A 12,351-nucleotide genomic window follows, 5' to 3' on the forward strand; every position below is an offset into this window, starting at 1 on the left:
CCAGTCACAGGCTGGTGCCTGCCACATGTTTTCTGCTCTCAGGTCTGTCTGGGGTCTTCAGGTCCTTGCGCTCTCGCTCAGGTCCTTACAGTTCCCATCGTATCCTCATCGTTTACACTAGTACTGGTGCTGCCTGGTTGAACCAAGTGTGTACAGGGGTCACATATTAGTTTGTACATCTATTTCAGTTTTTTTAGGAATGAAATACTAAAATTTTCAAAAGAAAATGGTTTTATGACCAACCAGAGATTCAGAGCCTAAGAAGGTTTAAATTTTCTTTTGTATTATATGAGAATTCAATTTTCAGAAGTCAATTTATGTTGAAATCATACAGAGACCTTTTAGTTTTTTACTAATTAAGCTTTGGCATAGTTTGAAAGTTGTGAGGTATGTAGACAATTGCTCATTGTGTGGGAATGTTCTACTCATTGCAGAACATCCAGTATTGTTCGATAAGCCAACTAAATATAAGCCACATCTTCTATCGTATGGCACATAAAAACATGCCACAAATCTCCCAAATACCAGCCGAGGGTTATGCCACCTCTCATGAGAAGTACTGGTTTAGACTATCAATTTTTAATTGCCAGAATTGGGGAGGAACCTACAGAACATGTGATTATTTGAAAACTGAACAAAAAAATCAGCAAGAAGGAGAGGGCATCACTACAGGATAGAGGCATCCATGAGCGTGTTACTCAAGGAACAGGCTGGGCAGCATTCTGTGAGGTCCCTTCTAGGGAATCCATATTATTTACTATCATAATGTGCAAGATAAGATCATTTCTGGGTAAACAATAATCATGGATAATGGATATTTACATTATATATATTCATAAATCATGATTCAAAATTTCAAGGACAGTTTCTTCAATTGGTAAATATAATTAATAGAGAGAAGAACTTCTCTTAAAGATAAAAGATATGACAATTGAAATATTTAACATCTAAGCCTGCAAAGAATTAAAAGATATCTTGTAACATTTTAGAATCATGTTAATTTAGACTACAATTGTTCAGTGTTTAATGTATGATAATAGTATTTTTGGTATTATAGAGAACAAATGAAGTCAACACTTTAATTGAAATTTACTTGATTAAAAAAATTAAAACTACACATTATTTTATATCTCAGTTCTTTCTGAGAATGGAATGTAGATAAAATATTTTATACTTCCTCATATGGCTATTTTAATGGAACATCAGAGTTCAACTCTTAAGTATCCAGCATAATCTCTGGGACCAATATATGTTCAGTAGATGTTTGCTCCATAAATAATTAAATGGTTTTAATGAAATATGTCAGAAAAGATTATGCAGATCTAATCAGAGATTATTTTATTGTAAATAGTTTTAATATTGAAAACAATTTTTTGGCATTTTTTCCTAAGCTCTTTTACTCCAGGTAATCTTACATGGACTAATAAATAATTTTTCTATGTGAAATATAGGCTTATGTAATGACGATAGATGACTAAAGATTAGTAATCATTAAAAGAACATGTTTCTCTATAGCTCTTTATTATTCTGGTCATTCCCTTGTCTCATGTTTTTACTGTTCTTCTTTTTCACAGGGATTCGATAAACAAGTGGATGTGTCATATATTGCCAAACATTACAACATGAGTAAAAGCAAAGTTGACAACCAATTCTACAGTGTGGAAGTGGGAGACTCAACCTTCACAGTTCTCAAGCGCTACCAGAATCTAAAGCCTATTGGCTCTGGGGCTCAGGGAATAGTTTGGTAAGTGGAATGGATTTAACTTATATTTTTAAAGAGAACACACTGTGTCAACTAGCCACAAATACACAAACAAAAAATAGATCGCATGACTGAGAAGGGAAAATACATTCTACTGAAGAAAAATAAAAGCATAAGCATTATTTTTAATTTGTTTATCCATTTGCTAACAATATGTACAACTTTGCTGGTGATTAGTTTTTCTAGTCACAAAAAATATCCATTACACAACAGCCATAAAACAAAACAAAACAAAAACAAAAACAAAAAACAAGCACAGAAAACCAGAAGTTTTCTAGCTGTTATTAATACATTAAAAAAAAACCAAAACATATTTGAATGTTTTTGCAACAAGAAATGTGGAGATATGTGTAAGATAACCAGCAAATAAAATCCCTTACACTATAAAGAAGCGCAAATGATATCTCTGATGTTCCTGTGACTTTTAAAGTTCAACATTTAAAATTCAGTTACCTATTAGAAAAATGGAATTTTTAATATGTTTGCCAAATGTTTCCAAAATGGAAAGATTCTGTGATCCTTGGTAACCATTCTTTTATGACATTTTGGAATCGCTAATTCGAATGATGACAAATCAAGATTTAACTGACTGTTATAAAACTTGCAAATGTGATGATATCAGGTTGATAAGCATTTCTTTTAGATAGTTCTAACTCATACTGTAGCAACTGAATGTATTTAGTATGAACTTATTAATATAATAATTTTTAATTTGATGACTTATACCTATAAGTAAAAATTTAGGACATGCATTATAAATACATATATTTATATTTGTAAAAGAAATTTACTTATATCAATATTTTTATCCATTATATAAATTACTATTATATTAGTAAGGTCCATTTAAAAACACTTTTAAGGGATGAAATAAACATTTTTATTTTTTGAGCAGTTTTAGGTTCTCAGCAAAATTGAGAAGACAGTACAGAGACTTTCCACATACTCTCTGCCCCCACATAGGCACAGCCTCCCCCTCTATCAACATGGCCACCAGAGTGGTACATTTATTACAATGGATGAACCTACATTGACATATCATAATCACCAAAGCCCATAGTTTACATTAGGATTCACTCTTGGTGTTGTACATTCTATGGGTTTGAACAAATGTAAAATGACATGTATTCATGTTATAGTATCATACAGAGTATTTCTACTGTCCTAAAAATCCTTTGTGTGACACCTATTCATTCCTTCCCCTACTCCCAACTTCTGGCAACCACTGATCTTTTTACTGTTTCCACGTTTTGCCTTTTCCAGAATATCATATGGGTGGAATCAAACAGTATGTAGCTTTTCCAGATTGACTTCTTTCACTTAATAATATAAATTTAAGATTCTTTCATGCCTTTTTATGGAATGATAGCTTATTTCTCTTTTAGCACTGACGAATGTTGCATTGTCTGGGTTTACCACAGTTTACTTATCCTTTCGCCTACTTTAGGATATCTTGGTTCTTTCTGAGTTTTGGCAATTATGAATAAAACTGCTTTAAACATCCATGTGCAGATTTATGTGTCAACATAAGTTTTAAAAGTTCACTTCATTTTTGACAACTGGTTTTAAGTTTACTCTGAATGCTTAGTTGGTGTAAATGGCAGACGTGCATGGTTGGTGCACTTACTAAATTATTTATTAGCATTTAAGCCTCAGTTATCAAATATACCAAGTCTTTTATTGAAATTCACCTAGTAGATTTCAATCTTTCCTAATGTCAATCAGTAGTTGTTTTGGCAATTCGAAAGATAGAATATTTTAATAGTTTAGACAATGGGCCTCTTCATTTTGAAAATATTTAAACAGGTGAAACAATTTATTTATTTATTTGTTTGTTTGTTTGTTTTTATGGTGCAGATATGAGGTGACCCTTTCTGGCACAATATAATTTCATAGTTTAGTAGGCAGAATAATCGTGACCCTAAGATTCCCAGACCCTAATCTCCAGAATCCATGAATATGTTATCTTACATGGCAAATGAGACTTTGCAGATGTGATTAAGGTTAATAAGGGTCTTAAAATAGGCAGATTATTCTGGAATATGCAGGTAAGACCAGCCTAATCACATGAGTCCTTAAACGTGAAAATGGAAGGCAGAAGAGTGGGTCAGAGAGATGCAACTGGAGAATAGAGATAAGGGATTTCAAACATGAGAGAGACTTGCCTTATTGTTGCTGTCTTTGAAGATAGAGGAAGAGGGTCAAAAGCCAACGAATGGGGTGGCTTCAAGAAGCTGGGAATGGCCCTCAGCTGACAATCAGCAAGAAAGTGGGACCTTGATCATATAGCAAAAAGGAATTGAAATCTGCCAACAAATCTGAACGAGTAAGGAAACTTATTCTTCTCTAGCACTTCCAGGAAGGAACTCAGCCTCCCAGCATCTTGATGTTGGCCTGGTGACACCCATGCAGGATTTCTAACCTGCAGAACTAAAGATAATAAATTTGTGTTGTCTAAGCAGCTAAATTTGTGGTGATTTGTTGTGGCAGCAATACTAATACACATGGTATGGTAAAGATCCTAGTATTAAGATAATTGCTATAAATCTTGTAAAAGCAGGTACTCTGAACTATAATGTTTTCAAAGGTAGGTGTTCAGGGTGCCTCTGTCAATCCTCTCCAGACTCTGAAATTGCCACTTTCTTTTCAAGTCATATCTTTTTATTTTTATTTAAAATTTTTTTATATTATTTATTTATTTTTAATTTTTTTTTTTTATTATGGTGACATTGGTTAACAAAATCCAGTAAGTTTCAAGTATACATATGTATTTATATTGCATTGTGTAAGTCATATCTTTAACCCTAGGGCAATATGTGACCACTTTCCAGGGGGGATAAATTAACTGGTATGGACCAGTATTAATGTATATATTGAATATTAGTAAGGTTTGATTTCTTTTTTAGATTACAATATGTGTTTATATTTTCTTCTGCATTCTATTAGATGGTTTTTATAATGCATGGAGAGTGGGAACCCCATGCAGAAGATCATTGTATTCATGAAGAACTTTCAAAATGAAATACAAAACCAAAATTTCTTATAAAGGAGGAGAAATGGGAAATGGAATATTGTAGACTATGATAACGTTTACCTAAGATTTTCATTTAAGATGATCACCTGGATTGTTTTATTTTTCTTTAATCCAAATTCCCACAGCAAATGAGGGCTGCCAATAAAAAGAAGCTGATAGACCTTTAATGGTTCATAAATAGATCTAAAGCATAAATTTTGCTCAAGAAGTTAACAGATTGTTCCAGAAAGATTTGAAAACCTACCAGTAAGAATTGTGTAGTATGCTCTATGGCAGCCGTCACCAACCTTTTTGGCACCTATGAGAATCTAATGCCTAATGATCTGAGGTGGAGCTGAAGCAGTGATGCTAGCTAATGCTTGGGAGCAGCTGCAAATACAGATGAAGTTTCACTGGCTCCCCTGCCACTCACCTCCTGCTGTATGAACTGGTTCCTAATAGGCCAGAGACTGGCATTGGTCCACGGCCCTGGAGGTTTGGTACCCCTGCTCTGTAGGACATTTTAGACCTCTATTTCTTTGTGTACAGGATGAGAATCATCCTAGGTGTTGAGTATAATGACTGAAAATATATTTCAATAAATAAAATGTCCTTGAATAAGTTTTTTAATCCAGTTTTACAATAAATTTATTAACAAATTTGTCAGTCAAAGGACATCTGAATTTCAAAATGTTAGCCTTAAAGTTTCCTGAGATTATTATTAGACTTTTTGTCTATAGCTGAAGAAAATAAAGCTAGCAAAGACCAAGATGAAGGAGCAGATTTCTCTCCCCAATCTTTTAATTTGCCACTCTACCATGTGCACAGATACCACATGGTATTGTCTTCAACCTAGCCATTGAGATACTTTTGTTTACTTATCATAACTTGGGTCTGTAATGTACTATTTATCTTATAGATCTATTAACATATTTATTTGTCTTCTCTATCTACCTGCCTTTAAGTTCCTCTCTATTGCTTTTGTCAGTAATGAGTTCATCCACCTATCTCACACCGAGCATTTATTCATTCCCAGACATGATCCTAAAATCCACAGACCTTTCCTCTGTTCGTGAAAACTTTCAGATTTGCATAATGTTTTGAGTGTCTCATACAACCCTGAGTATAATGACTGGAAGAAATTGGAAACCGGGAGAGTCTTGGGTCTCTGCCAGGGAGGGCAGACAATCAGAAACAGATGATTCATTTATTTTACTTTATTTTCTTTGAACAGGAATAAAACATGAAGGAACCAATTCCAAAAAGGATGTTCATTATCATTTTTTTCTACGTGTCACTATAAAATCTTGTGTGTACGTACATAGGAAGAATTTGGCTTCTCAAGTATTAATATTGGCATATTGGTAACTATGTCATAGAATCTTCATTGTCCTAACTTGATTGAAATAGAGACTCATTTCTACTGTTTAGTTACCTAAATTTGTTGTTGGGTTTTTACACTTTCTTACTCTTCTTTGGACTACTTCATTACTTACTTATCATAAGGAGGAAATAGGCAATACTAAAATATCTTCAAAAGGAATTAACCACGACTATGCTAGTTTTTATTCACCATAGATGGCAGACCAAATGTCATTATTGAGAACCATTAAGTAAAATCCAATACGAAGTATTTTGCAATAACTAAAGAAAAATTTCTATATCTTAGAAAATAAAAAGATTATCTGTTGAAACAGAAAAAAAACCAATCAGAGTTACAAGTGTACCTCAGATATTGTGGGTTTGGTTCCAGACCACTGCAGTAAAGCGAATATTGCAATAAAGTGAATAACATACTTATTTTGGTTTCCCAATGCATATAAAAGTTATGTTTATACTACACTGTAGTATATTAAATATACAATGGCATTATGTCTAAAAAATCAAGGTACCTATATCTTAATTAATGAATACTTTATTGCTAAAAAATGGTAACTGTCATATGAGCCTCCAGTGAGTTGTAATTTTTTTGCTGGTAGAAGGTCTTTGCCTCAGTGTGGATGGCTACTGACTCATCAAGGTGGTGGTTGCTAAAGGCTGGCGTCGCTGTGGCAATTACTTAAAAGAAGACAATGAAATTTGCCTTGTTAGTTGATTTCCATTCATGAACAATTTCTCTGTAGCTTGCAATGCCTTTTGATATCATTTTACCCACAGTAGAACTTCTTTCAGAATTGGAGTCAATCTTCTCAAACACCATTGCTGCTTTATCAGCTAAGTTTATGTGATATTCTAAATCCTTTATGTCATTTCAAAAATCTTCACAGCATCTTTACCAGAAGCATATTCCATCTCGAGAAACCACTTTTTTTGCTCATCCATAAGAAGCAACTCCTCATCTGATAAAGTTTTATCATGAAATTACAGCAATTTAGTCACATCTTTAGGCTCCATTTCTATTTTAGCTCTCTTGCTATTTCCACATCTGCAAGTACTTCCTCTGCTGAAGTCTTGAACCCCTAAAAGTTACCCATGAGGGTTGGAATCAACTTCTTTCAAACTTCAGTTAATGTTGATATTTTGACTTCTTCCCATGAATTACTAATATTCTCATAGCATATAGAATGGTGAATCAATCACTAGAGATAGCATAGCAGCTATAGCCTTATGAAATGTATTTCTTAAATAATAAGACTTGAAAATCAAAATCAGTCTTTGATCTATGGGCTACAGAATGTATGTTGTGTTAGCAGGCATGAAAACATTAATCTTGTTGTACTTTTCCATCAGAGCTCTTGGATAACCAGGTACATTATCAATGAGCAGTAATATTTTGAAAGGAATCTTTTCTTTGAGAAGTATGTCCCAACGGTGGCCTTAAAATATTAAATAAACTGTGTTGTGAACAGCTGTACCACCATCCAAGATTTGTTCCATTTCTAGAGCTCAGGCAGAGTAGATTTAGCATAATTCTTAAAGGCTTTAGGGATTTTGGAACGATAAATGAGCACTGGCTTCAACATAAAGTCACCAGTTTCATTAGCCCCTAATGAGAGAGTCAAACTGTCCTTTGAACTTTTGAAGCCAGGCATTGACTTCTCCTTTCTAACTATGAAAGTCCTAGGTGACATCTTCTTCCAATAGAAGGATGTTTCATCTATATTGAAAATGTGTTGTTTAGTGTAGCTACCTTCATTAATTTTCTTAGTTAGATCTTCCGGGTAACTGGCTGCAGCATTTACATTGGCACTTGCTGCTTTACCTTGCACTTTTATGTTATAAAGATGATTTCTTTCCTTAAACCTCTGCTAGAGTCTAACTTTTCTTCTGCAACTTCCTTACTTTCTCAGCCTTCATAAAATTGAAGAGTGTTAGGGTCTTGTTCTGGATTAGGCTTTGGCTTAAGGGAATGTTGTGGCTGGTTTGATCTCTCATCCAGACCACTAAAAGTTTCTCCATATTAGCAATATGGTTGTTTCACTTTCTTATCATTTGTGTGTTCACTAGAATAGCACTTTTAATTTCCTTTAAGAACTTTTTTTTTTTATTCACAACTTGGATAATTATTTGGTACATGAGGCCTAGCTTTCAACGTGCCTTCCTCACTAAGCTTAATCATTTCTAGCTTTTGAGTTAAAGTGAAAGATGTGCGATTCACTTGAATTAAACACTTAGAGGCCATTGTAGGGTTTTTGATTGGCCTAATTTCAATATTGTTGTGTCTCAGGGAATAGGGAGGCCTGAGGAGACGGAGAGAGATGGGGGAATGGCCGGTTGGTGGAGAATATACAACATAGATTGTTTGCTGTCTTATGTGGGCATGGTTTATGGCACCCCAAAACAATCACGATAATGACATTTAAGATCACTGATCACAGATCATTATAACAAATATAATAATAATTTTAAAATTTAAAAGATTGTGAGAATTATCGAAATGTGACACAGAAGGTCCATGAAATGATTAAATGCTATTGGGAAAATGGCATCAATAGATATGCTCGACATAGGGTTGCCACAAACCTTCTATTTGTAAAAGAATGCAATTTCTGTGAAGTGCAATAAAGTGAAGGAAAATAAAATGAAGTATGCCTGTATCCTGCTTCATGTGTGAGCAAAGAAGTCCTCTGTAGTTTCCTAGGTGGGGAATTGTAACGTAATTTATGCGTTTTAAACAACAATGGTCAGGAGCTAGATGAACAAATCCTTTTAGAACCTTTTTTCCAATCATCAGATGAGGATTTCATTAGCGTTGTCTCTACTACGTGCTCCAGAACAACAACAAAAAAGAATATAAGGGGAAATCAGCAGCAGGGAGTTCATTATCTTTTATCACTTCATCCTGCTATTGATTGCCAAGCCAAGAAGCATTTCTGTTTTTTCATTTCTTTCTCCAAAGATGATTCAAACTGACAGTGTGAGGAGCTGGCAAAAGTCAGCAACCAAGTTTAGCAGAGAAGACTTGCCAAGGTTTGTCTGCACTTTAATGAAAAAGAGCTGATTGTATAGTTTTAAGTGACAGGAAGTGGAACCATATTCTTTCCTTCTTTGGCTTGCTTTCTTTGTCCTCTTCATGTAATCATTTTATAGGCAGTCTCAATCTAATCTTGCAGAATTATCTTTTACAGGATATTTATATCAAAAATATAAGTTGAATACTGATAAAAGCATAAGACAGGGTGGTTTATTGTAAAAACCATGGCTAAAAAATTAAATATTTAGAATTAAGATGATATACTTTATGTTTATACAACTTTTCTAAAATTCCAATTAGAGTTAGAGGATGACATTTAATAAAAGTTGAACTATATGTATATGTATATGAGTATATAACTAATATATAATTGATTATATATCATATATGTGTATATAATATAGATACATTATCCAATGGATTAGTTTATCTTAATTGAGTATATATGCTATATAACATATATATGTATGTGTATATATACATGTATTTTATGTATGTAGGATAGATATCATTTAGTTTTTTACAAAAATTTGAAAAACCGTTTTTTTTGTAAATTTCCTTCAATTAGTGGTCTATAGCAACAAGATCCTGTGCAGATAATCTAAGATTTAAATGGATAAGCATGTTCATCATTATCTTGGGTGTTTATATATTTCTATTTCATAACCTTCCTTTGATAAGTGGAAATGGTGGGTATGGTGAGCCTGCTTAGTAATGCCCTCCTAGCCTGGTGAAGTTAAGGGTTAGATAGATAGAGGGGAAGTTCCTGTACTTTTGGGGTGTGTGTGTGTGTGTGTGTGTGTGTGTGTGTGTGTGTGTGTTTGATCTACACTGAAGGAAGATAGAGATGTAAAACGTTCCATAAGTAACAATATGGTGCAGGAAACTAAGTTTGTTATAGCATTTTATCTGGACCTTCCTTGGCCCAGCAGGTGATACTGTAACAATACTACCCTGGTACATATGTACAGATATATATGTGTTTAAACCTTGTTTGCTCTCAAATAGGAATTAAAGTGATGAAAATAAATAGATGTGACTTATTATATACCTAACATGTATAGGATCTGTCGGAGTGGTGGTTGCCGTATCCCTCAGAGTAAAGTCTCTTCAAGGATATTGATAATGTGATAAGGAAAATAGGGAAAACCACTCCCCAAGGAGTCTAAGTTATTGACTCCTTTGCCTTAAATAGTCGGGGTGTAGAAAGAAAAGGGCTTTTCTTCGTATGTTTTTTTATTGTAGAACATAATTTGCATTTTGCCTTCCTACTTCCTTGTAGATAGAATTGCTGTGAGTAGGTCAGAGCTCTCATCAAAAACCAAACCACTGGCTTTGTCCCTTTTTTAAATATTACCAAGCTACAATAATTAAAACATTATGGTATTGGCAGAAAAATAGAGACATAGACCAATGGAACAGAACTGAGAGCCCAGAAATAAAGTTACCCATATATGGGCAACTAATTTTCAACAAAGGAGCCAAAAACATGCAATGGAGAAAGGAAAGCCTCTTCAATAAATGATGCTGGGAAAACTGGAAAGCCACATGCAAAAAAATGAAACTAGACTGATATCTGATACTATACACAAAAATCTCAAAATGGATTGAAGACTTAAATATAAGACCTAAAACAACAAAATACATAGAAGAAAACATAGGTACTAAACTAATGGACCCTAGTCTCAGAGAAGTTTTTGTGAGCTTGACCCCAAAAGCAAGGGAAGTAAAGCAAAGATAAATGATTGAGATTATATCAAACTAAAAAGCTTCTGGACAGCAAAAGAAACTGTCAATAAAACAAATAGGCAACCAACTGAATGGGAGAAGGTATTTACAAAGGATACCTTCGATAAGGAGCTAATATCCAAAATATATAAAGAACACAGCCCAGCAGCAACAACAAAATATCCCAAACAATCCAATTAAAAATAGGCAGAAGATCTGAACAGATACTTTTTCTAAGAAGACATGTAAATGTTCAACAGATATATGAAAAGATGATCAACTTCACTAGCTATGAAGGAAATGCAAATCAAAACCACAATGAGATAATACCTCATACCCGTTAGAATGTCCATTATCAATAAAACAAGAAACAAGTGTTGGAGAGGATGTAGAGAAAAAGGAACCCTCATACACTGCTGGTAGGAATTGGTACAGACACTATGGAAAACAGTATGAAGGTTCCTCAAAAAATTAAGAATGGAGCTACCATATGAGTCAGCAATTCCTCTTCTGGGTATCTACCTGAAATATTTGAAAACATATATGTACCCTTATAATCACTGCAGCATTATTCACAGTAGCCAAGATATATAAACAACGTAAGTGTCTTTTGATGGATGATTGGACAAAGATGTGGAACATATAAACAATGAAATACTCAGCCATAAGAAAGGATGAAGTACTGCCACTTGTGACAACATGGATGGATCTTGAAAGTATTATGCGAAGTGAAATAAGTCAAATGGAAAAGGACAGAACTATATGATTTCACTTTTTTGTGGGATTTAAAACAGAAAGTAACAAACAAACAAAACTCATAAACACAGACAATAGTATGGTGGTTACCAGAAGGAAAGGGGAGAAAGGGAAGGAAGAAAAGAGTAAAGAGAGGGGGTGTCAATATATGGAGATAGGAGGAGACTAGACTTTGGGTGATGAGCACATGATGCAATATGCAGATGATATACAATTGTACATTTGAAGCATATAATTATTAACTATGTTACTGCAACAAATTTAATTAAAAACAAACCTAATATAGCAAAACAACAGAACCAAAAACCAAACAAAAAATCCCTAAATTTGTTGTAATGCTCAAAAAAATGACTGCTAATAATGCCAAGTAAAGTAACATCAGTAAAGCAACCACTGTGGAATCATTTTCAAATAATAATAGTTTGTGTTTGCTTTGGAAAAGAACATGGTTTATTGAAAGTCCCCCCCCCTTTGTAATGTGCTCATTTTTATTTAAAAAAAAAAAAGACACTATTGACTCACTGATGCTTTTAGCAGCTTTTCTCATCTTACTGATGAATTTGAGCTACTCCATCAATGCTCTGATCGAATCACCCATGAACTAATAACACACATTTACAAAATGGCTGACAAAGGTTAGGGAACATCTGTAAATATATACTAGAACAAAGTAACTGA

The 12,351-nt window shown here is 33.8% G+C and overlaps 1 protein-coding gene across 1 annotated transcript in view; it reads left to right on the forward strand.

Annotated features, from left to right (window-relative positions):
* MAPK10 (mitogen-activated protein kinase 10) overlaps positions 1–12,351 on the forward strand; it is a 263,100-nt gene that overhangs the window by 134,004 nt on the left and 116,745 nt on the right. Inside the window, exon 3 of the mRNA XM_011356389.2 lies at positions 1,575–1,744. Within this exon, the coding sequence (XP_011354691.1) occupies positions 1,575–1,744 (170 nt within the window). The remainder of the gene's footprint in view (positions 1–1,574; positions 1,745–12,351) is intronic.

Source organism: Pteropus vampyrus, unplaced genomic scaffold, assembly GCF_000151845.1.
Source record: "Pteropus vampyrus isolate Shadow unplaced genomic scaffold, Pvam_2.0 Scaffold25, whole genome shotgun sequence".
Classification (NCBI taxonomy): domain Eukaryota; kingdom Metazoa; phylum Chordata; class Mammalia; order Chiroptera; family Pteropodidae; genus Pteropus; species Pteropus vampyrus.